The 22,663-nt window shown below is 54.8% G+C and overlaps 10 protein-coding genes across 10 annotated transcripts; 4 read left to right on the top strand and 6 right to left on the bottom strand.

Moving 5' to 3' along the window:
• Positions 1-401: 401 nt before the first annotated feature.
• Positions 402-1,721, bottom strand: MAM_02917 (uncharacterized protein; the record flags this gene model as incomplete). The annotated part of the gene is made up of 1 exon (XM_040821716.1): positions 402-1,721. One exon carries the CDS (start codon positions 1,719-1,721, stop codon positions 402-404), a length of 1,320 nt encoding a protein of 439 aa, XP_040680285.1.
• A 484-nt stretch (positions 1,722-2,205) lies between these two features.
• On the bottom strand, positions 2,206-4,321 carry MAM_02916 (nuclear envelope protein; the record flags this gene model as incomplete). The annotated part of the gene is made up of 3 exons (XM_040821715.1): positions 2,206-3,222; positions 3,285-4,114; positions 4,183-4,321. The coding sequence occupies 3 exons, from the start codon at positions 4,319-4,321 to the stop codon at positions 2,206-2,208; spliced, it is 1,986 nt and encodes a 661-aa protein (XP_040680284.1).
• A 509-nt stretch (positions 4,322-4,830) lies between these two features.
• MAM_02915 (SNARE domain containing protein) lies at positions 4,831-5,701 on the top strand (the record flags this gene model as incomplete). The annotated part of the gene is made up of 2 exons (XM_040821714.1): positions 4,831-5,106; positions 5,171-5,701. The coding sequence occupies 2 exons, from the start codon at positions 4,831-4,833 to the stop codon at positions 5,699-5,701; spliced, it is 807 nt and encodes a 268-aa protein (XP_040680283.1).
• A 190-nt stretch (positions 5,702-5,891) lies between these two features.
• On the bottom strand, positions 5,892-6,947 carry MAM_02914 (mitochondrial export translocase Oxa2; the record flags this gene model as incomplete). Its single annotated transcript, XM_040821713.1, has 1 exon — positions 5,892-6,947. The coding sequence occupies one exon, from the start codon at positions 6,945-6,947 to the stop codon at positions 5,892-5,894; it is 1,056 nt and encodes a 351-aa protein (XP_040680282.1).
• A 964-nt stretch (positions 6,948-7,911) lies between these two features.
• On the top strand, positions 7,912-9,801 carry MAM_02913 (alpha-1,2-mannosyltransferase alg11; the record flags this gene model as incomplete). Its single annotated transcript, XM_040821712.1, has 4 exons — positions 7,912-8,294; positions 8,353-8,488; positions 8,560-9,547; positions 9,626-9,801. The coding sequence occupies 4 exons, from the start codon at positions 7,912-7,914 to the stop codon at positions 9,799-9,801; spliced, it is 1,683 nt and encodes a 560-aa protein (XP_040680281.1).
• Positions 9,802-10,109: 308 nt separating this feature from the next.
• MAM_02912 (Gamma-glutamyltranspeptidase) lies at positions 10,110-12,091 on the bottom strand (the record flags this gene model as incomplete). The annotated part of the gene is made up of 7 exons (XM_040821711.1): positions 10,110-10,575; positions 10,635-11,172; positions 11,240-11,295; positions 11,349-11,397; positions 11,447-11,545; positions 11,616-11,994; positions 12,050-12,091. The coding sequence occupies 7 exons, from the start codon at positions 12,089-12,091 to the stop codon at positions 10,110-10,112; spliced, it is 1,629 nt and encodes a 542-aa protein (XP_040680280.1).
• A 979-nt stretch (positions 12,092-13,070) lies between these two features.
• On the top strand, positions 13,071-14,855 carry MAM_02911 (tRNA (uracil-5-)-methyltransferase; the record flags this gene model as incomplete). The annotated part of the gene is made up of 1 exon (XM_040821710.1): positions 13,071-14,855. One exon carries the CDS (start codon positions 13,071-13,073, stop codon positions 14,853-14,855), a length of 1,785 nt encoding a protein of 594 aa, XP_040680279.1.
• Positions 14,856-15,009: 154 nt separating this feature from the next.
• On the bottom strand, positions 15,010-17,233 carry MAM_02910 (Armadillo-like helical; the record flags this gene model as incomplete). The annotated part of the gene is made up of 2 exons (XM_040821709.1): positions 15,010-16,365; positions 16,493-17,233. 2 exons carry the CDS (start codon positions 17,231-17,233, stop codon positions 15,010-15,012), a joined length of 2,097 nt encoding a protein of 698 aa, XP_040680278.1.
• Positions 17,234-18,732: 1,499 nt separating this feature from the next.
• Positions 18,733-19,809, top strand: MAM_02909 (Transcription factor Tfb4; the record flags this gene model as incomplete). The annotated part of the gene is made up of 1 exon (XM_040821708.1): positions 18,733-19,809. The coding sequence occupies one exon, from the start codon at positions 18,733-18,735 to the stop codon at positions 19,807-19,809; it is 1,077 nt and encodes a 358-aa protein (XP_040680277.1).
• Positions 19,810-20,433: 624 nt separating this feature from the next.
• On the bottom strand, positions 20,434-22,318 carry MAM_02908 (asparaginase family protein; the record flags this gene model as incomplete). Its single annotated transcript, XM_040821707.1, has 3 exons — positions 20,434-21,830; positions 21,896-22,095; positions 22,167-22,318. The coding sequence occupies 3 exons, from the start codon at positions 22,316-22,318 to the stop codon at positions 20,434-20,436; spliced, it is 1,749 nt and encodes a 582-aa protein (XP_040680276.1).
• Between the last annotated feature and the right edge of the window lie 345 nt (positions 22,319-22,663).

Raw genomic sequence — 22,663 nt, 5'->3', positions numbered from 1 at the left:
GACGCCAGATAACGAAGCGGTCCAAGTTGTCGGTTAGGCTTGTTGTTGGGTGGTGGGGCTTCGCTTTGGGAGCCCGTACTTTTTTGTCTTTTGGTGAATTTGGAGCCAACTCCTCCGTAGCTCGTCGGCGTACCGTCATGGATGCTCGATTTTTTGATTTCTTGATTTCATCTCTTCACTACTGTATCATGTTGTTCCCATCTCAAACCCAAGAGTTGCATCCCTACAGTCCTGCAAGACATGCTGCGCAACTTTCTCTTGTCATCCACCGTCGTGGAGAATGCACTCATGCATCCGCCGCCCATATATATCCAGGGGCCCTTCAGATAACCATGATTCCGTCCTTTGTCCAAAAAGGGTGCGTAGCAACATGTACAGGGGATCCCGCGGCCACCCCATCGTCAACTGCCAGCCGTCGTCGGCCTCAGGTTCAGCACGTACGGAAGCCCATCATCGTCTTCCCTTGTAGCGAGACGGATTACGGACCCCGCGTCGCTGCTACTCGCCGCGCTCGCAGCCTTGGAACTCAGACTCGAGCTCGACGCTTTACTGGCCGGGTACTGTCGTCTTGTCTGGGCAAAGCTATTCTCGCTCGATTTCTCAGATGACCCGGCAATCCTCCCACTACCCGGCGTGTTGGGGGCGGTTCGGAAGCTCCGTCCCTGTGCAGAGGGGGTGCGCAACGGTGGCCGCCGCACAGAGTTGTGCGTGCTCCTTGTCCCAGCTCGCGATATACTGCTTCGCGGGGACGGCGGATCCGTCGTATCCAGTGGCGCGTCGTTATCAATGTCACTTTCCGACGGGCCCCATCCGTGGCTCGTCTCTTCCGACGTGTTGACAAAGTCCACATCCAACGGCTGCATGCCCCGTAGCATCTCGGCAAACAGGTGCATCAAGGAACGGAACTCTTGGTTGGATGTGGGCCGGTTGGAGAAGCGCGCGCATTCGTACTGTGCGAGAAACTGAGAAGTCGTGTCGTTCATGATAATCACGCCGGCGTTCCCAAGATGGTGTATGTATTCCCGCATCGTCATGTTCGCCGTGCGCTGCAGCAGCCCGACAGCCTCGGGGTCAACCACAGGCGCGTCTGTTCCCAAGCCCTGCTCCTCAGTAGGGGCCATTGCCATTGCCTTGGCTTCAACGAGATTCGCCAACTCCGAAATGACACTGCTGTACTGCAGATTCCGCAGATCAGGCGAGTTCGGCGACGCCCAGCCATGGTGCTCAATCTCTCCCCACACAGGCCGCTTGGGGAGAGGTGGTAAGTCCAAGTCCGCTGCTGCCATCTTGGTCTTCTTCAGACCAACACTGGCTCGAGCTCTCGCTTCGGCATTTTCAGCTCCGCCTGGCTCGTCATCCGAGTTGGTCTGCTCCCTGGGTCGAGCCGCAAATGCAATCGCCGCGCTTCGACTCAACCCCCCGTGGATCATCTTGTACACAATATCCTTCACATCCCCCTTTTCAATGGGAACCCACGTTTTGGGAATCGCAGCAATCGCCGTTTTTGTAATATACAGTCGCAAGACGTAGACAAACACCACGATAATGACGGTCACCACGTATGAGATCGTCACAATGAGAACATTGTAGTTTTGGCCGTTGCCGAGCGATCGTTGGATGGCATCGCCGGGAGTAATGAGAAGCAGCCCGAAGAGTCCGAGGAACAAGAGTATGTACGCCGATCCAAAGAGGAAGCGGAAGAAGAAGCGTCCAAATTGCATGGCTGTCTCGTCCGAGTCCGAGTACTGGCCATGGCATCTAGCATCTCGCCTTGGGTATGTCGGTAAGCCAAGGATGCATGGCTGCAGGGGAAGCGTGCTCGTCCTTGCGAAGCAACGTTGCGTCGGTTGCTGAACTGGCGTTTTTGCGTTATGGAGTAGGAGCAAGAAGCAATGGCGAAAGAGTCGTGAGCTGGAGTACGGAGTACGGTAACTTATGGCGTCGCTGCTTTGGGGAAGTGGGCCTCGGCTGGGGTCCGCGCCAGCCAACCAGAGCCAGTTCCAATGCCATACCGCCTTGGCAGAACAACCATCTTATTCAGTTACGTACTGACAAGCCGGAAATAGTTAATGGCTGCTGTGCGACAATGTGCTTGTTCCAGGCACGTACTTCCATCTATTCCATGTGTCAAAATGCGTTTTCTTTACCACTTGGGTATCGTAACGGAGGCATATCCCTTGCGCCTATCCGGCCCCGAGCCCAGTTTTATCTTGTTTGTTCCATTTCCGCGCGCTTAAACTCCCGCCGTTGCTTTGCCGGCTCCATCTTCTTCTCATCAATCGTCTTGGGCTTCACCACTGCTTCCTTTTCCTTTCTTTCGGGAGCCTGCCTCTCGGGCATCAGAATGGCCTCCTTGGCCAAGCGAACGTCTCCAAGCGATAGCCTAAGATCGTTGCTGTATGGCTCAAATTTGGTGACGACCTGTTCCAAACCGCCCCTCAAGGCATCTAGAATTTGGTCCACCTCTGGTGACTCATTGGTACCACTCGCGTCAGTCCAGTGCAAAGGAATGCGTTGAACCAGGCCTTCAACCTTCCGTATGACGGCGGTCAGGGTGCGGATGATGCTGGGAACATCCCTGTGGACGTTTCCGAATACGTCTTCAGCGAGACTGTGAACTGCCAACAGACAAAGAGCTTGGGCAGCGTTGGCGTACAAGGTTGGTTCGGCGTATGGCGTGCCCAGCATGACCCCGGAAACTCGAGTGCGGAAATCGTGGCGGAACAGACGGCCAATGTAGTCAATTCTCACGAGACCTGCCATCCAGTTGCCCAACTCGCTTCGCAGATGCTCAGGAGACAGCGCTTCCTGCTGCTCCTTCGTTAGCACCCTGTCCTTGGCATCCCTCCACGTCTTCTTCGCCAAGGGACTGAGCTCGGACACTGGAGATGAACCTGGACTTCTGACAAGTTGGTCCAAGGCCTTCTCCACTCCGCTGAGAAGCCCAGGCGTCTCGCCTTTACTAGTGAAGATGGGCTCCTGTCGAAGTGGAGCTGCCGTACGTTGTCTCGCCTCGACAATGGGATTGGATTGTGCAAAAGCCGACGGTGGCGGTTTTCCATATTCATCAACACGAGTTTCAATTTGCTTCAAAAGCCCCATGCAGATGGCATAGACTTGTGACCACATCGGGCCATCTTTGCGGTCAATGTCACAGAAGATGGCCTGTCGCCTCACCTCAAAATTTTGAGCAATGAGAGCAAGCTCCCACATGGCAAAAGACTAGCGCTCTGTCAGTCGTGCACTATACAAAAAAATTGACGAGGGGTGAAGTGGCGCCTCACCTTGATGGAGAGTTTCTTGCTCTTGAGCCCATTCAGGAGACTGCCGTTTGGGTCCTTGGACTCTGATGTCAAAGGGTTGCCGTTTTTGAGCGGCTCTCTGACCATGAACACAGAGAAGGCTGTGTTTCCCGCCGCCCACACAAACTGCATCAGTGTCCCTGCATATATGCAGCGCACCAACAAGTATATGTCGGTCGGCCAGGTAGCTGGGACAATGTTGGTCTTGGGTAAACTGTAGAACGGGCGGAGCAAGGCCAAAGCCCAGCCCCAGGCAAAGGATCGCAGGACGAAGTAGTATACAAAAAGACACATCAACAGAGCCGAGACAGCTTGCTGTGTGCATCGTGCAAGAGTGCCAGGAAGCTGGAAGAGCACGATCTGGAAAGACTGGGGCAAGACGCCCAGGGCGGCTTGCTGGACTTTAGCCTGGCGTTTGGAGACGTTGAAATCCAGGCGGTCGATATCGAATCTGTAGTGCGTAATGGTCTGAAAAAGAGCACAGACGCCCAGATAACAAGCAAGAAACAAGGGTCTCTCGTTCACCCGTGCTCGACTGCCACTCAGGTAGGTGATCCAGCGCAGGTTCGAAGATTCCGACATGGAGAAAAGGAAGATGGCGCAGAAGAGAAAGCTCGACGTGCAGTACCAAAAAGCAGTCTCGTAGGTTGAAAGGCTAAGCAGGGAAGATATGAGGCCCTGCAACCCGGATTCGGTCGTCTTCAGCCCGACATGGTAATGTGCGATCCGGAGGATGAGAATCGACAGTCCGCAAGAGAAGATGAGCAGGGTTCGGAAGCCGACGGGCCCAAATGGGAACCATGACCAGAAATCTGCAGAGATGAAGGACGTGTCAGCAAAACGGCTTAGAACGTGGATGCATGGACGAGGCGGAACAAACATGAGCTCCAATTGGCAAGGAGCAAGGCTTCCAAATACGACACGGCCAGCAAAAGAATGGCGGTTGAGGAAAAGCGCCTATGAAGAGCAGGCTGCAAAGTGTCCTTGTAAGAAGCTCTTCGCACTGGGGCGCCCGCCATGATGACGGCGCATTCGCATTGCCTGACGGGAGGAGGTTCGAGGTGACGGGGGCTGAGGTGAGCAACGGGTAAATAATAAAAATCAATCACCGCATGCACGAGCCTGGAGTTCAATGCTGATGAGCGTGCAACGCGCAGCTGTGGACCTGTGGAGCTACAATACGAAGGTACTACCGATTACGGAATGCGCCGTAGCGATCACGTGGTGATAATGGCCTTTTGCTGGCTGCCAGGCAGGCGCGGATGGGCACCTGCTCCGGCTTGGTGCATGGCGACGCCCCACCTTTTTGTCGACTTGACGCATGCTTCGGCGCCCCGACTCCCGTGGTCTGTTGTGGAGGTCATTGTACGGAGTAGGTTCTTCAAGGCAACACTCACTTCAAACACATCACACCGCATTCGCATACACTCGCATCGTCTACGCCCGCGCCGGCATTTTATTTCTCTCACTGTGAGCGTCCATCATTTCCCTTTCGACTCCACCCTCGCCCGGTATAGCGAGCGCCGGCATGTCGTTCGATCAACTCTCCAACCTCGAGTCCGGCCGGCCTGGCGGGTACAGTGACGACCCGGACTTCCAGCACCTCCAGCGTGAACTCAAGGCCAAGCTGCAGACGCTGTTGACAAGTAACCGCGATCTTTCCAGGAATGTCGGCGTGCTGGGCACCAAGAAGGATACGCCTCGCCTGCGCGAGCGCGTGCACAAGACCATGGAAAACGCGCGGAACCTTTGCAGGGAGATTGGCGAGGGCGTGAAGCGGCTTCAGACTTGGGAGGACCTGACGGTTCGTCGAGTCGGACGAAATGCCCCTCATAAGCATAGCTCGGTCCGCTAACAAGACTGAATAGAAACAGCAAAAGTACGAGCAGACCAAGGTGTCGAGCGACTTCCAGGCCGCCCTCCAAGAGTTTCAGGATCTACAGAGAAAGGCTCTAGACAAGGAAAAGGCATCCGTCAGCGCCGCAAGAGCGGCTCACGACTCCGAACAAGCCCACGCGCATGGAGAAGGGGGCGGCAGTCAAGGGCAGCAGCAGCTTATGCAGCAGCAACAACTATCGCACATGGCACCTCAACACGAAGTCGACTTTCAGGAAGCCCTCATCATCGAACGAGAGGAGGAGATCCGCAACATTGAGCAGGGCGTTGGCGACTTGAACGTCTTGTTTCGCCAAGTGGCGCACATGGTCTCGGAGCAGGACGAGAGCATCCGTACCATTGCCGAAAACGTGGACAACACGTACGATGCTACCAGGGGCGCCGAGAGGGAGACCCGCCAAGCGGCGAGGTATCAAAAGGCTGCTCGGAACAAGAGCTGCTGCTTGCTTCTCATTCTTGCTGTTATTCTGACCATTGTCGTCTTGGCGATTGTTCTGGGATAGATGTACCAAAGCCGGGCCGCGCGATAGAACTGTCTTGTTTCCATTTATTCCATTTCGCAAAGTTTGGAGTTTTACGGGCGGGATGTTATTTCTCATTTTTACATGTACACAGCCTGATTGATGACGATGCTATAATGTACACGCGAGCCGGCACTTCTCCCAAGGCCCGCTCCATCCTAATAGCATATTCCTAGTGCACCGACCTTGCGCCTTTGCCCTCATCTGCGTGACTTGGCCGTAAATACGGCAGTGCAGGGGGTATTCTCTGGACCATTTTGAGTCTGGGAGCCTGCCTGGGAATGGCCCTCTCCAAGATGGACTCGTTCACGTCGTTGAGCGCAAACGTAGTCGCCCAGTATAAGAAGATGGCGCTTGGAAGATCGGCAAACAGCATGGGGAACAGCGGAACCAAGAGCAATGCCCGGCCGACACCTGTCTGAATCCTCGCCACGGGCGTCCTTGGCGCCGGGGACCCGTCAAGGCTCAACAAGGCGGCCAGCTGATCCTTGGATAACCTCGCCCAAGAAGTTCGCGCCAACAAGGCCGAACACAGCATGGGCAGGGCATAGTAAGGGTCCATGGCCGTCAAATCCACAAACCACAAGCACCCGCCACGCGCGAGCTCCTCGTTGAACAAGCCACTCGCATCCGACAAGGCGGCAGACACCTTGTCCGTGCTCGCCAATCCAACCGAATGACTTATCCACCCCATGGGGGCGCCGGAAAGGCGTCTCAGCGCCTCCGAGACGACGACAAAGGGCACCATGCTCAGGAACGGCGCCAGAGTCTTCCACCGCTGCACCCGGAACGTCTTGTATATCCTCTTGCGGGACTTCTCTGTGAGCCCCGCGACGCGCAGTTTCCACAGACGCTCTGCCTGCTCACCCTGTCCCCTTGGAAGGGAGGCGGCGTGACGTGAGCCCCATGCTGACACGAGCGGGTTCAGTGCGCCTCTTTTGATTACCAGCCGCCGCGTGTAGTACTGAATGGGCAGGCGGAGGGAAAAGTTTACTCCGAGAGCGACGAGCGGGATGGACAAGTACCACGGGACGCCGGCGCTGTGGATGGACGAGATGCTGTTTGCGGTGAAGATGACGGCATCTCCTACGGCCGAGAGGTGGGAATGGCGGCGCAAGAGAGGACTAGGGCGAGGTTTCGGGACAGGATGAGACGGCAGTCTTGCGGCTGTGACTCTCGTCAGTTGGGCGAGAGTGAGTCCTGGCGCCGATTTATGAAATGCGTTCATGATGGGCCGTGGCTGAGGTCGAGGGCGGTATCGGTGAGAGCAGAGAGCCGCTGACTGGCTGCTGTGACTGTGAGTTGAGGTTGAGGCTGCGATGCATCCCGTGAGACGCAGGCTTGAGGTCCAGGCCGGAGTATCGAGGCATCAGTTGAGGTTCAAGCGACGGGGGTCAACAACTCTCCCCCCTCCTTCACACCAGACACAACAGGCCCAGATGCCTAGCACATGCCTAGGCATTAATAGGCAGGTATGGAAAGGAAAGGGGGACATGGATACGGAGTATCAAAAGATGCGACAGTGATGGGTGGCTCGTTAAAAGCTCCAAGCCAGTTTCGAACGTGGGGACGGCCAGGGCTCCCAGGCGGCCGGGGCTGAGCCTTGGGGGGTCGTTGGGGCGCCGCACGTGACGGATCGCGGGCACGGCTCAGCTGACGCAGCAGCACAACACGTTGCACCTGCCCTGCATTAGAAGCATTGGCTTTGGGACCCTCTCTCCGCACGTCAAAGCTACCAGACGTGCTCCCAGGCGCCAGCGACTCGCGAGTCGTGATGCATGTCTTGACCTGACCTGACCTGACCCGACCTGACCTGACCCGACCTTGTCTTGACAGCACGCTGTCGAGCATCATCACCGAGCAGCGAGCAAGCCCTCAACATCGAAGGGCGCCCATGGCACCGATGGCACCGCTGGCAACTCCTTGTTAACGCCGGCATCAACAGTCAACCAAGACTGGAGCCTCTCCCTCCCCACCGCGAACCATCCAGTTAGTCGACTTGTTAACTTATTCCTTGTCTACCTCTCACGATCTTGAAAGCTGGCCACATCTCGACCTCTCCAACCCTCCGACCCCCCGCAGCGCGGATCACATCCATCGACGTCTGTCCCCTGTCTTTTTTCCACCGCCGACACCCTGAATCCAGCTTCGTCCGATTCGCCTCGCCCCCTTCATTCTCGCCTCTGCTCGCCATGCCTGATGCCTGCACAGCCCCGACGGCTCAAAGGTCCTTTTCGTTTGGCATGGATCCAAAGATGCTTGCCTTGGTCGTGACGTTTCTGGCCTCGTCGCCATTCCTCCTCGTTGTCGTGGTCCCCATCATTGCCAATCGAATTGGTCGATTCCTAGGTTTCACACTGCGCAAGAGAACTGGCGGTCGTCGAACGCATCTCATCTCCTTCATGAACGAGGAAGACGAAAAATACTGCAAAGACAGCTCTGAAACAAATCAGACGACCTCGAGTGACGCGGTTGAAGCTGAGGCTGTTGACAGTACCGGTCTGAAGACAGAGAACCGAGACGCCAAGCTATCAAAGAACTGGGATGGCGTTATTGGATTTTTCCACCCCTTTTGGTACGCCAACTCAACCGCCATATGACAACAATGGACCAAAGGCTGATAAACATAACAGCAACGCTGGCGGTGGCGGGGAGCGAGTGCTGTGGGCTGCTATTCGCGCCACTCAGGATCGTTGGCCAAAAGCCAAGTGCGTCGTGTACACGGGAGATCATAATGTGACCAAGGACGCCATACTGCACCGTGTGGAGGTTTGTTTGTTTGACCCTTTTATATCATGCTCACTCGTGGTCGTGTCGTCGGCATGCTAACTTTGTTCCAGAGCCGGTTTAATATTCGTCTTCACCCGCCAACTGTCCAATTTCTCTATCTTTCCAAACGCCACTGGGTTCTTGCTTCGAGCTGGCCACACTTCACCTTGCTCGGGCAATCACTTGGCTCCATGATCTTGGCCTGGGACGCCTTTTCCCTGCTCGTTCCGGACATCTTCATCGACACCATGGGATATGCCTTTGCCCTGGGGCTATGCAAGTTCCTCTTTCCAAACGTCCCTACCGGCGCCTATGTCCACTACCCTACCATTTCGACCGACATGCTGGACTCTCTCGACCCGACCTCTGCGGTGGGGTCTCAGGGGGTCAATGCTGGTCAGGGCAAGGGGACTCGTGGACTTGTCAAGAGGGCGTACTGGCGCTTGTTTGCCATGGTCTATTCATGGGTCGGCTCCTCGGTTGACGTCGTCATGACCAATTCTACCTGGACACAGGCCCATGTCCAGAGCTTATGGGGACCGTACAGAGCTCAAAAGGACAGGAACCATCCTGTTGTAGTCGTATATCCGCCTGTGGCTGTTCGCGAGCTTGAGCAAGAAGTAGAAGTATCTGAGGCGAGTGAGGAGAAGCGAGACCACATTCTCGTGTACATTGCCCAATTTCGACCCGAGAAGAACCATCAGCTCATTTTGCAATCCTTTGCCAAGTTTTTAAAAGCAAAGAGCAAGGCTGCCGAGAAGGCGCGGCTTGTCCTCATCGGCAGCGTCCGAGACGATCAAGATTCCAAGAGGGTCTACCAACTTCGATTGCTTGTCAACGAGCTCGGCATCAAGGCCAACGTGGTGTTCCATCTCGATGCCTCGTGGCCAGAGATTCTCGATTGGTTGAGAAAGGCCTCTGTTGGCGTCAATGGCATGTGGAACGAACACTTTGGTATAGGTGTAGTCGAGTACCAGGCGGCGGGTCTCATTTCAGTTGTTCACGACAGTGGTGGGCCGAAGCTCGACATTGTCGTTGAGGTGGATGGAGAACCAACTGGTAAGGATTCAGGATCTGGTCCCCTTCTGTACATTGACGAGCAACAGGCCGAGCTAATCTTTCCTTCTCTTTAAAAAGGCTACCACGCAACCAGCGAGGAAGAATTTGCCAGGGGTTTCGAAAAGGCTCTTTCTCAGTCTGACCCGCTGGCTATGCGCAGGCGCGCCCGCAAGTCGGCTATCAGATTCACCGAGGAAGAGTTTGCCAAGAAATGGGTTTATGAAACGAGCCGCCTGGTGGCAATGACAACATAGGACAAGATTTCATAGCGTCTGGTTAACATCATATATAGACCAGGAGATACCCCGAGTTTTCTGTGCATTTACTTTCTTTGTTTTCCTGGTACTGTTTGCTTTCATTTTATCTTATTTATTTAACTATCTTTCGTGTCCGTCTGTCCGCCTGTTTCTATGCTTATGGTTCCGACGAACCAGGGTACGGTGAAGACCTCGCTAGATTGCAGGGCCATCTCTACCACATAGACACACCATCACCGAGAATAATACATGTACAGCACAAGATGAAACAGACCGTTCTAATCTAAGGAGGCATACATGCATATCTATATCGCCAATCCCCCACTGTTCTTCTGTCTAGGTTCGCTCGCCGCCTCAAATAACCCATCATCCAGCCTCCTGATGCCTTGCACAGCACTCAAGCCTGGTCTCACCCATGTAATGTTGTGCTTCTTCTCCATGAGCCCTGCTGCTGTTCTAGCGTCGAACCCGTATTCGACAAGTACGGTATTCGGCGTTACTTGGTCGTGAAGACGTGGCTCGCGGAGCGCCTCTCTCATGGACATGTCATGCTCAATCGTATGCCATAGAGCAGTTGCAGTGGAAGAAATGATGCGGGAGCCACCCGCTGCTCCGACAGTGGCAAACAATCTGCCATCGGGGAATTCAGCAATGACGGGAGTCACGCTGGATAGTGGCCGTTTGCCGGGCCGAATGAAATTGGCGACGGAGGGCTCGAAGCCGAATTCGTTGGGGATGCCGGGAATAGAAAAGTCATTCATTTCGTTATTGCTATCAAATGTTAGATGCGGATGGGATGTAGAGTCATGCCACGGGAAGTGAGCACATACAGAATGATACCAGATGATGGGTCCATGATTTGCGCACCAAAGAGCAAATTCACAGTCGTAGTTAGCGACGTTGCCATGCCAGACTTGTCAGCTGTGACAATGTGCGACGTCCCATGGCTCTCCGGTAGCTCCACTCCCTTGGGATCGTACTCTTTCACTGGGAGAGTCTGCTCATCTGAAATGCGCTCCCTAACATGCCTGGCATGAGCCTCGTCTAACAGATGTGCTTCGTATTCATCCATCCCCTTGACAAACGCTGGATCACCAAGCTCAGCACGAGCGCCGTACCCAAAGCGCATGGCCTCCACAAAGCGGTGAGATGTGAGATTGGCGTCTCGCGAATCTGCAAGGTCGAAATTCTCCATGATTTTAAGAATATTGAGAGTTATTGAGCCGCCGGCGGGGCTGCCGATAGTGTACAGGTTAAGACCGCGGTATGTGACGTTCTTGACGGGTCGACTTATGACTTTGTAGTTCTTGAAATCGGATAGCGTCAGGGTGCCGTTTGTTTGTTGGATATACTTGACCAACGTCTCCGCTGAATATGTGTTAACCCGGTGGCATGTTACGACATAACCAAAAATGGGAGGGAGGGGGGGGCGCACCGAGTTCGCCGGTATAAAAGACCTTGGCTCCTTGGTTTGCGATCTTCTCGAGAGTACTGGGGAGAATAGATTAGTATCGAGAAGAAGAGCGTCAGAGAAACAGACATACTTTGCATAGCGCTTTCTTGTCATGATGTCGCCGACTTGGAGAAGAGTTCCTGTAATATTAGTTAGCAAATGTAAGGCTGAACGTTTGGGTAAACGGACCGTTTGGAGCAAAATCCTGAGCCCAGTTGGGATCCTCCACCAAAAAGTTGGGCTTCCCTTCAACAGTGCGTTCGACATAGCCCACAAAATCGGTTGAAACTTGGATATTATTTGTTAGTTGCCGACGGTTTCCATAGACTCTGAGCACCGGGATGTCGGAAACACATACTCCTGAAGCCGTAACGGGCGACATGAATGGCGCCTTGCATGACCGTCTTCCATGGTAGTGACTGCACGATGAGTTGGCACCAGCAAAGCCATACGAAAGTTGGGGATGAGCATACGCCGTATTTACCATGAATGTACTCCAGTCCAAGAACCTCACTCGGTACTCCCACAGCCAAGCCTCCGTATATGCTTCCAGGGACATTACCCTGATACATGTCCTCGTGGCCTGCTGCGGGAGCGGCTTCTCTGAAGTCGACTGCCTCATAGTTGCCCTCTGGATCGCGTATCATTGCAAATCCACCTCCGCCAATGCCAGAGTGGTACATGCCGACGACGCCGACACAAAATGTTGTTCCTACCAAGGCATCTGCGGCATTGCCCTGTCGGCCCAAAGTCAGTACGGTCCTTGCGGTGAGATCTTGGGGGGAAACTGACTCCTCGAGCCAACAAGTCTCTGCCTATGGCACTACACTCCATGCTCTCGCTGGCGACGGCACCGACTGATCCCTCTGCGGCTGGCCTAAGGACAATTTCCGGCAGGGCACTGCCCTGAATGAAGCCATATTTTGTGAGAGAAGCCAGCAACAGGCTGACAAGGTGTGGCGTGAAAATTTCTACTCGCGGTTCTCCGAGTCAGTGTGCTACATTTATTAAAAGAATCACAGTGCAAAACTACTCACTCATCGGGACGACATGGAGGGGGCGGGAAGTTGGGTCACGACTCGCGAACGCAAAATGTCAAAGGATTGGTATCCGCGACGATGGGCGGCTCATAAGCGGCCGGTGCGAGATGAGAATGCGTAACCAAGGTGTCAAAGGACACGAAAGAGCCTAATCTGGCCGCGTCCAGACCCGACAATGACATTTCGACGTTGAACTCCATTTCCACACTAGCTAAATCATATATAGTGTGGCCCGGGTTAGATCAGACTCGGTCGAGTCCGTCGGCGGCCACTCACAGGGGCCATGACGGATCATGATGGCTTGGGTGTGCGTAGTGCGGCATCGGCGGCCAGGTGGTTGGTTTCTTGGCAAGAGCTTCTGCGCCATCACGCGGACATGGTCCGGGAGCGTAGACGAGAGTGTGTGTGTGTGTGTCTGTAGATCTCAACTGGTGTGGTGGTTTCATGTTTTTTATGGGTCCTGGCCAGAGTCGATCCCCCGCCCCAAGTGAAGTGCAGCCAGCGGAAGGACCGAGCCAGACTGCGTCGTACAATTCAAAGCGCAGGCAAGTGCCATCGACCAATAGTAGGTGGTTTTATTTCCTGCACATGGCAAGCAACCCCATTCGCTCATTGGCTGACGGCTGTTTCTTTTCTAGTATTCTATTCTTTTTTTTCTTTTTTTTTTCTTTTTTTTTTATCACAACATCGAATACATCAAGCAACTGCAAGACTGCTAGCAAGATGAAGTAAAACAAGTCTTATCTTCTGACACCTCTGCTTTGGAAACGCAGATGCGACCCTGGGGACGTCTCATCAAACCGCCGGCTCACGCTCTTTTCCGCCCGTTTGCGACCTTCGGCATGGCATCAACAATAAATGCTGCTCCTCCAGCTTCTACAAAAGCCACCTCGGTAGAGAACCAGCACCCGATACACGCTCAGAATGGTCGAGACCGTCTCAAACGTCCCCACAACGCCAATGGCAATGCTCCTAGGCCCTGGAAAGGCAAGAAGACGAAGCGGGAGAAGAACATCACAGAGGGTTCGTCAGAGGAGGTTCTTCGACATGATATTAAAGCCCTGTTGGCATCAAGAGGCATCATGCTCGGCTCTGAAGAGACAGACGGCACATCCCAAGAGGACCAGTCTTTGCCTGACCAAGGCACCGAGACCGAGGTTGAAGTGCTCGAGCTCTCCTCCACCGGCGACGGTCTCGCCATGCGTTCTGACTCAGCCCAAGTCTACGTTGTCCCCTTCACCGTACCAGGGGACATTGCCAAAGTCAAAGTCTTCCGCCACATTCCTCGAGAACATCAAACTGTCGCAGATTTCATCTCCATCGTCAGACCTTCGTCCTTGCGTGACGACGCCCGCATCCAGTGCAAGTACTTCTCGTCCTGCGGTGGCTGCCAGTTCCAGATGCTGGATTACGTCCAGCAGCTCAAGCTGAAGAAGAGGGTGCTCGAAAAGGCATACCGCAACTTTTCAAACTTGCCCGCCGAGCTCGTCCCCGCCATTCAGGATACCATTGGGAGTCCCTTGCAGTACGGCTACCGCACCAAGCTGACGCCGCACTTTGACGGGCCTCCGGGTTTCAGACCAAGCAAGAGGAAGGCTGCCAAGGCGTCCTTTGAATCCTGTCCCGACATAGGCTTCATGCAAAAGGGCAAGCGCAAGGTCCTGGATGTTGAAGACTGCCCCATAGGCACCTCCGCAGTACGCCTAGGAATGGCCCGCGAACGAGAGCGCATGCGGAGCGAGTTCCAAAACTACCACCGCGGCGCGACCATCTTGCTGCGCGAGAACACTCGTCGATACCCCAAGCACTCTCAGGGCGGAGATCAGCCCCCAGACGACGACGCACTACCTCCCTATGCCGCCCGCGCCGAGGGCGACGACTTCATCGACATCAAAACCTGCGAGACCGACTCCAAGGCCACTACAACCGAGTACATCGGCAACCACATATTCACAAATCCCGCCGGGTCATTCTTTCAGAACAACAACTCCATCCTCCCCAAATTCACCGCCTATGTCCGCGAGCGTATCCTCCCTCCGCCATCCGACAGCCCCATCAGGTACCTCATCGACGCCTACTCTGGCTCCGGCCTCTTCACCATCACCCTCTCCTCCGTGTTCCAACACTCGACAGGTATCGACATCGCGGCCGATTCCATTGCCTCGGCCCGCAGGAATGCCTCCCTCAACGGCCTCGGCGAAGATCGGTGCAAGTTCATCGCTGCTGACGCCGGTGAGCTTTTCAAGAGCGTCACGTATCCCGCTGACGAGACGGTCGTGGTGCTGGATCCACCACGCAAGGGCTGCGACGCCGATTTCCTGGCACAACTGCGAAGGTTCGCGCCAAAGAGAATCCTCTATGTCAGCTGCAATGTCCATACGCAGGCACGAGATGTGGGTGTTTTGGTCAGAGCCGAAGGCGAAGGCGCCAAGTACGACATCGAGAGCCTGGTTGGGTTTGATTTCTTCCCCCAGACGGGTCATGTGGAGGGCGTCGCCATTTTGAATAGATGTCACCAGCCGGCTACGGAACCTGGCGGCGCAGACAAGAGCCTGTAAGACGTGCACGTAGATATTGCCTCCAATTTGGATAGTATTCCGCGCCGGTGCACCAGCCCATGGAAGTGATGCAAAACGCAATAAAGATAGACAAGTGCACAATTGAACCCTTCCACATGCTTCGATTTTTGCGTCATTGAGGCGAATGTCATTTTCACTTCTGGTCTAGCAGAACCTTGAGCGCCTCCACGGTGATCTGCACCAATTCCGGCCGCCTATTTTGCTTTAGACACTGCTTCAGTACCCCGACGCCATTCTCATCATTCACCTTGGTCTGAGCCAGCTGGCCAGCCTCCCCCTCCGCCGTGATCAGATTGTGCACCGTCACCACACCGCGGTGTCTTATGCCCTCGTCGGCATCGTTGCACATGCCAAGAATGACCTTGACCCCTTTCTCCCGCTGCACCACGTACCGCACAACGGACTCGAATCCCGTGAGAGACGCCAGGGCTCCGCCTGCAGCGCTTCGGGTTCCTCCGTCCTCGGCATCGGCCAGCGCCAACAGGATGTGTAGACGGGCCCGGGACTGTGGGCTTCCATCTGCGTACAGGGCTATTCCCTCTGGTGCCTGCATTAAATTACAGACGAGCTCGACAGCAGCCTTGGTGACGAGGTTGTTGGACGACAATAGCTGCTCTTCAACGTGGGACCATGCCATACGGATAATGGTACTTCGCGTATCGTCGTCATCTAACGAGGCGAGGTTCGTCAATGCCATGAGCGCTTCAAACGTAGGCAACAGATCTCTCGTCTCGGCAGCCGGATCGGGAGGCAGGATGGAAACCAGCGGCCGGATGGCAGCGTTGACTGGATTCGAACGGTTTCCTCCAAATACTAAAGCGGGATTGGTACTGATGAGAATTCGAGCGAGTGCCTGGGCCGCTGTCCGCCGGGGCACTTCGTCTGTATCAGGAATGGTAGCCCATCCGACAAGAAGCAATTTCACCGCCCCTTGCTGCGCGAGTGGTCCTCGCAGAGATTTCGTGACAGCCATGGAGTTGATGATGGAAATGACGAGACCCAAGGACGCCGGGGAACCGTTTTTGCTGTGAGTGACAAGGACAGGAACGAGGTCGACGTTGAAAACCGCCCGGCAACGTTTCGCGACGTGTTCGTCGTCATCCAGGGGATCTGGCCCGGCGAGTCTACCGGCGGCGTCTGCATAGGCCTTCAACTGGCCCATTTTTTTCTGTTCTTCTGTCATCGCAGGCCTGTATCGCGTCAAGTTGACAAATATGCTGAGAGCACCGTAGGTCGTGGGCGACCTGGGTTGCGCTTCGGTCAGGGTCTTGACTAGCTTCTTGAGCAGAGCCTCGTTGCCAATGATGGTCTCCTTGACATTTGGCTGCAAGGAGGCGTAAGCAAGACCCTCTATGGAATGTTTGCCGTGGTCACCGTCTCGTAGTATCATTTTGGTGAAGAGGCCGGACAAGTCCTCGATACTGGTTACTGCTGGCTCGACCTTGGGCCTGTTGGGATCATTAATGGATGATGGTTTAGAAGGCACTGCCTTCAGTCTACGTCAGTCTTGCGTCAACATTCATGATTCAAACACACGACAAAGGGCCATGACACTCAGAGATTTGGCGTGGGGAGCAAACGAGAGAGGAAATGGGGACCGGTGCTGATGAACTCACTCTGAGCTTCGCCAAAATAACCGCGGCCAAATGCTGAACCTGCTCCGAGTGTCGTCTCATGGAAATAGAACCACCTTCACCCTGCACCTTGGGCTCGCCGTTGGGACCATGGGTCGAACCTGTAGGGTCTTGATCAATCACTTCCTCCAGCCACTCGACGCAGTACTTCTGAACAGCTTCGCGGCACATTGAGTTCATGCATGCCGCATTGAGCATCTCCAAGCACGCCGTCTCAACCTTGCGACTCTTCCATTCCCTCCTCATAAGAGGGCCCAGGCTGCTCAAAAACCCTTCACTCAGAAACAGGTGCGAGGTTAAATCCGGCACGATGGGGAACGTTGCCGAAGCGACGCAGAATGCTACAATGTAGTCGTCATAAGTACCTCTCTTGACGCGCTCGAAGAAGAATTCAGACAGTTTCTTGGACCCGTCTTCTCCAGCAGCCTTGAGATAGGCCGAGGTGGCGAGAGTCGCATGACCTCGCACAATGTCTGGCTGACGCATATCGAGATAACACAAGACGGTGTCGACGCAATCGCCGTCGATGACATTGCATATAGTCTTGTGCTCATCGTCTTTTCCCTGCGACTCCGCGTCGTCATTTAATAATTTCGTCAGCCGGTCCAGCTCTCTGCAGGTCGCTTCATCCTCCTGGCCGCCTTCCATCAGACGAGCAAACACTAGCAGGGTCTGGTCTTGGAGAGTTGCGGCCGGCGCCGAGCTCTGGAGTGTCTCCGTCATGATGGAAGATTTGTGAGATTTGTGTGAGGACGAGTGGCGGCAGCGTGACGTATGGCGCGGAGGTGGAGGTGGTGGTCAAACTACAGTCAAGGACCCATGCGACTCAGAGGAAACAAAAAGTGTGACAAACAAGGAAGCTCAGCAGCAGCGAGATAGAACGAGAGGGGAGGAGAAGAAGGAGCAGAACATATGTCCTTGGGCGCTACATGTAGGATTCGAGCTTGTCTCGGGTCGGCGTGCACTGAGTAAGGCGAGGTGGTCGAAGCAGTCGGGGGAAGACGCGATTGAAGCCTTGATCCACCCAAGCATCCAGGTTTCCGAGCTGCTTGGTGCTTGGTGCTTCGGTGTTTGGTGCCTGGTTCTCGGTTCTCGGTTCTCGGTTCGTGGTTCTTGGTTACCAGTTCTCGTTTCTCGTTCTCACACGCAATTAATTGTATGGTTGCTGGTGGTTGACCGGCCTCCGGGAGTTTTTTCTAGAAGAGAAAAGAAAAGAAAAGAAAAAGCTGGCAGCTCAAGCTTCGCAGGTCATGACTGGCCCTTGGCGACGTTAAAATAGTGTCCAAAAACCACCGTCTTAGCCCAGACACTCTCCACTTTGGCATGTTGGCCGCCCACTGTGATTCCTTTCATGGCGTCATGCGTCCGCGTCCTCTGGTTCGTTCGTCCTGATGGCCGGGTGAATCGATGGCCTACACACGCGGCCCTTGTTTCTGAGGATGGCCGAAGTATCACAAGGCAGTTCAAAAGTTGTCAAGAGCCGGTAAAAAGGAGTAATAGCCGATGAGGCTGGGGACAGTCCTGTAAATACCGCTCCGCATGTTATTAGTATCTGGTGTAGGGAAGTACTGGTACATGCGAAGCACGTCGTACGCACCGGGAGCAAGAACACTGATCGGCTACAGAGGAACCTAGACATGCAGGACTCGCAGCGCTTTTTACAAGGCTGCAGAAAGTACCTAGTACTTGGGTACAAGGCACTGTCGCCAAGCCACCGTCGTGTGTAACGCGCTGTAACGCCGCCGCCAGTGGCTCCTTGTCCAGCCAAGGCCTGTCGCTATTCCTACTTCTTAGTAAGTAAGTAGGTACCCAGGCACATGGGTCAACGTTCTGCTGATCTCTGCTCACGACCTGTCACCATCATTTTTGACACTGTGAACACGCCAACGATCCTTCCAACCGCGGGTATGCAATAACTACTACACGCAACGCCAGCTCGCAATCCTCCCATTTCCGTCCGTTGCGGCCGTCCAAACGACACAAATTGGGAATATGAGAAGGAGCTCCTAACATGATTGTCTCCCGGCCATCGCACTGCAACCACCTTCCGCCTCGACCAAGCTTCACGCTCGCCCGCGTCGTAACTCTTCCTCCCCGTCACGGCATCAACAACTGACAAGACACCTCAGCCGGCTCACCAGACAACCCTCCCCCCATAGTTTCAACCCCGAGAATTGGCCTCGTAGCTGCCTTCGACGGCACCGCTCCCCTCCCCGTCCAGCATGGATGCCGTCGACGTCTCTGAGCACTACGAGGTCACCACCGCCGAAGAAACACCATCCCTCCTCGCCATCGTCCTAGACACCAACCCCCGCGCCTGGGCAGCGCTCGACGACGTCCTCCCCATATCAAAAGCCGTCGCCAACGTCCTCGTCTTCGTCAATGCCCACTTGGCATTCAGCAACGTCAACCAAGTCGCAGTCGTGGCCGCCCACGTGAACCGCGCCGTATGGCTCTACCCAACGCCTCCGCAACCACCGCCCGCAGACGCCTCGGGCGACGTGCAAATGTCCGACGTCCCCCCCGACCCCCCGCGGAGCTCGGCCAACAAATACCCGCAGTTTGCGCAGATCGAGACCGCCGTCCTCGGATCCATGCACAAGCTCATGGCCCAAACGACGGAGCGAGATCTCGAGGCGACCACCACGCAGCTATCCGGCGCCCTGACCCTGGCGCTGTGCCACATAAACAAGGCTTCCCAAGCACTCAGCGGCGCATCCGGTAGCTTAGCAGAGCTGGCCCGGCCAAGTGCCGACGCCGCACCCCCCATCAAGGGCCGCATCTTGGTCCTGTCCGTGTCCGACTCGGAACCGTCCCAGTACATACCCACCATGAACGCCGTGTTCGCCGCCGCCCACGCCCAGGTAGCCATCGACACGCTCTCCCTCTCGGGCGACCCTACATTCCTGCAGCAGGCCTGTTTCAACACCAGCGGCACCTTTCTCGCCGCCGCAAACCCCAAGGGCCTGCTCACCTACCTCATGTTTGGCCTGATAGCAGACACGGAGGCCCGGCGGTCGCTCGTCACTCCAACCCACGACACGGTGGACTTCCGAGCTGCTTGTTTCTGCCACGGAAGAGTCGTCGACCGGGGCTTCGTATGCTCCATCTGTCTCAGCATATTCTGCGAGCCGCCCGAGAACGCCGAGTGCTTGACCTGCGGGACAAAGTTGGCGCTGGGCAACTACGGTGCCAAGCCGGCCGTCGTGCCTCGTAAAAAGAAGAGGAAGAAGAGGACCGTGAATGGTGGCAGTGGGCGGGAGGAGACTGGCAGCGCCACCGGTACTCCTCTAAGGTAATAAAAGAATGAAAACGTGAAAAATGGAAAGGGGACAGAGAGAGAGAGAGAGAGAGACCAAAATAGAGGGATGTCGGGGGCTGGGCCTAAACAAGTCAGTCACTTGGCGAATATGGGCGGACGCTATAGATGGATACGGTAATACGGTCAGAGACTCCGTTACCACCTGGTCAATGGCCGCAAAGAGGATCTCGATGCCTCTCTTCAGAGGCGGCTATTTTTGGTTTCGTTACTAAATGGGGAAGCGCTGCATAGAGTACAACGGGAAGAGGGAGTGTCTGAAGAATTGGCCATGGCCCCCGGGCACAGCTGCATTCCACACGTCGGCGTTGGGAAAATGTACACTACACTATAATGATATCATGCTTAGTACTCGAGCTTTACGGGCTTCTTCTTTTTGTAAATTTTCTTTTTTTAAAAAAGAGACATCACTTGTTTGACTCCCCAAGAAAGCGTCCATCTCATATTGAGTCATTAAAGTTTGTAGGAAGGTGCAAAAGGGGTATCAATACTGCTAAGCATGCTTCATAAACCACAGCTTACGAGACTTCTGCCACGGCGAAAACCGGAGCACAAGAGGAATGGATCGGTTCTAGGTACACAGAGAAGAAACCACAGCTTTGCATCAAGATATTCGTATTTTGCGGCCGCCTTTGGCAATCTTAGCGCCATCGGGAAGCCGAGACATGGTACAACGAGGCTCTTTCTCGAGCGCTCCCATGGATGCAAGAGCAAACGAATCTGTGTTGTGTGCAAAGTAGAGATAGTATCCGGTTCGGCTCTTCTTCACCACCATGACACCGATAGCTCCCTGAGAGTTGCAATTTTTGACACCAGGGTGGCCCATGAAGTCTTTGGAGATGAATGACTCCATAATTGCGTCCTCATCATCGTCTTGCACATCTCCGCCACCTGGTGCTCGTCGTGTCCCTGTATAGATTCTTTCTGCGCATCTTTGAGATGCCATTGTCGTCGCCATATGCTCCCCAGTTCCGCTTGTTACAGCTGCCACAGTTATTCCGTCCTCGTCGTCTTCCGCACATGGCACTACAGCTGTGCCAATGCCGACAAGGGCGGCAGGTCCCAGTCGTCCTCGATGCTTCATTCCAATGCCCCCCGAAGAAGATCCAGCAGCTATCCTTCCTTGATCATCAATCGCAATAGCACCAATAGTGTCCGTGATCATGTCCTCGTCTCGGCTGTTCAACCGCACTTGGCGCTTAGCTACTGGTCCGTCAGTCTCTCGAGGTTGATTTTCTTCATCAAGGGATCGTTTCACGCCTTGCATTCCGCTTGAAATAGATGACGCGTCATCACATTGCATTGGTTGTAAGCACGAAGTAGAGTCCGGAGCGAAACCATTGTTTGACCGCAAAATTTCTGGGGCACTCCGGCAAACAGTCCCTGTTGGACTTGAGCTGTCTACGGCCACGTTGGGCCGCCTGTCAACATATCTGGTGCGTGTCGGAGAGGCTCCGGCGCTTTTACTGTCAGCCATAGGGGCTGAAGAAAGGGGAGATCGCGGTGACGGCCGGGGCGATTTCGAAGTTGGGGCAGGCAGAGATGCATTGGCCCGCGGTGAGAAAAAGGAGTCATCTTGCATGCTAGCAGGATCAGAAGCTGGAGTACCTGCGTATGGCGAGTCAGGTTGTCCCTCATTCCACGTGCCAGCCATAATCGCCACCGTATGTTGGCGAGGAGATGGTTTCCGGGTGCCTGCAGCTGAAGCTGTGTCGTACTGGCAAGGAACACATGCCATTGTAGCGGATGGAGAATGTACACCCGTGCGAGAATCCTGAATCCTTTCTTCTGCTCGCAGCAGATCTTCTTGCCAACGAAAAAAGCGGTCGCGGGAGTTTTTGGAGACAAGGTACTCATTCGCAAAGGTGACGACGCCGTGTTCCTCGGCAAAAATGCGAGCCCCTTCACCGACGAGTGCGTTTGGCGGGACTCTTCGAAGGCTGAGCGGCTGGCTACTGGTATCTAGAATAAGTTTCGCAAGCGAGATGGGGTTGCGTATGTCTGGGAAGAGGCGTTAGGTTGCTCGGGTGGTATAATCACGAGTTGCTACAAAGGGAACAACTAACTCGGAACTGCGCCGCAAGCACCGCTTCGGCCGAGGTGGTCAACAATTGTAGCGTCACACTCGACGGTACCGTCGATGGACAGGTTCGAGCCATAGCCGGCATTGGTGATTTCCCTATCCTCTAGGATTCGTAGAGCAGCCTCGACAGCCTCGGTTGCAGCCGCGCCGGCTTTCAAAAACTTCATACCCATTTCGGCGGCCCTGGAGGAGGTTAGCCACATGAGAGAAGCTTGCGTCAGACCTGAGGGCACGGAAACGACAGTTTCACATACGCTACGCAAGCTTCTAGATGGACATGTTCGTTTTGATGGCTGTGAAAACCAGCGCCCGCATGGATGAAGATGGCTGGAACGGCCTTCTGTCGTTGACCAAGGCGAAGCATACGATCCAACGCACCATCAGTGCCATGGTTGTTTTCGGCCATCACTGGATAGTCCACATGTTGGCAACGGGCGTTCATTCTAGTTGAGAGTCATTAGTAACAGGGGTCGACTGCGTCAATCCCAGACGTGCTAAGGATGCCGATGAAGATATTTTGCATGTACTGGTGGAATATCAAGGGGGAGAAGGTCTGAGTCGAGTTGAGCCAGCTCCAAGTAATAAATAGCATCCGAGGAGCGGGATTCAATTTCAGAGAGTCGTTTGGAGCCGATAGCGGCAGCCTTAGGAAGAGGAAGATTACACCGCAATGAGCCGATGTGACTGTTTCTAGATGGAATGAACGTGTCTCCCAACGGAGAGAATCCGAGGATGGGTTGCAACTTCCAAG

This window comes from Metarhizium album, assembly GCF_000804445.1.
Source record: "Metarhizium album ARSEF 1941 chromosome Unknown scaffold_5, whole genome shotgun sequence".
In the NCBI taxonomy this organism is placed as follows: Eukaryota; Fungi; Ascomycota; class Sordariomycetes; order Hypocreales; family Clavicipitaceae; genus Metarhizium; species Metarhizium album.
Note: the sequence above shows the minus strand (reverse complement) of the source record. Positions and strands in the feature narration are given on the sequence as shown.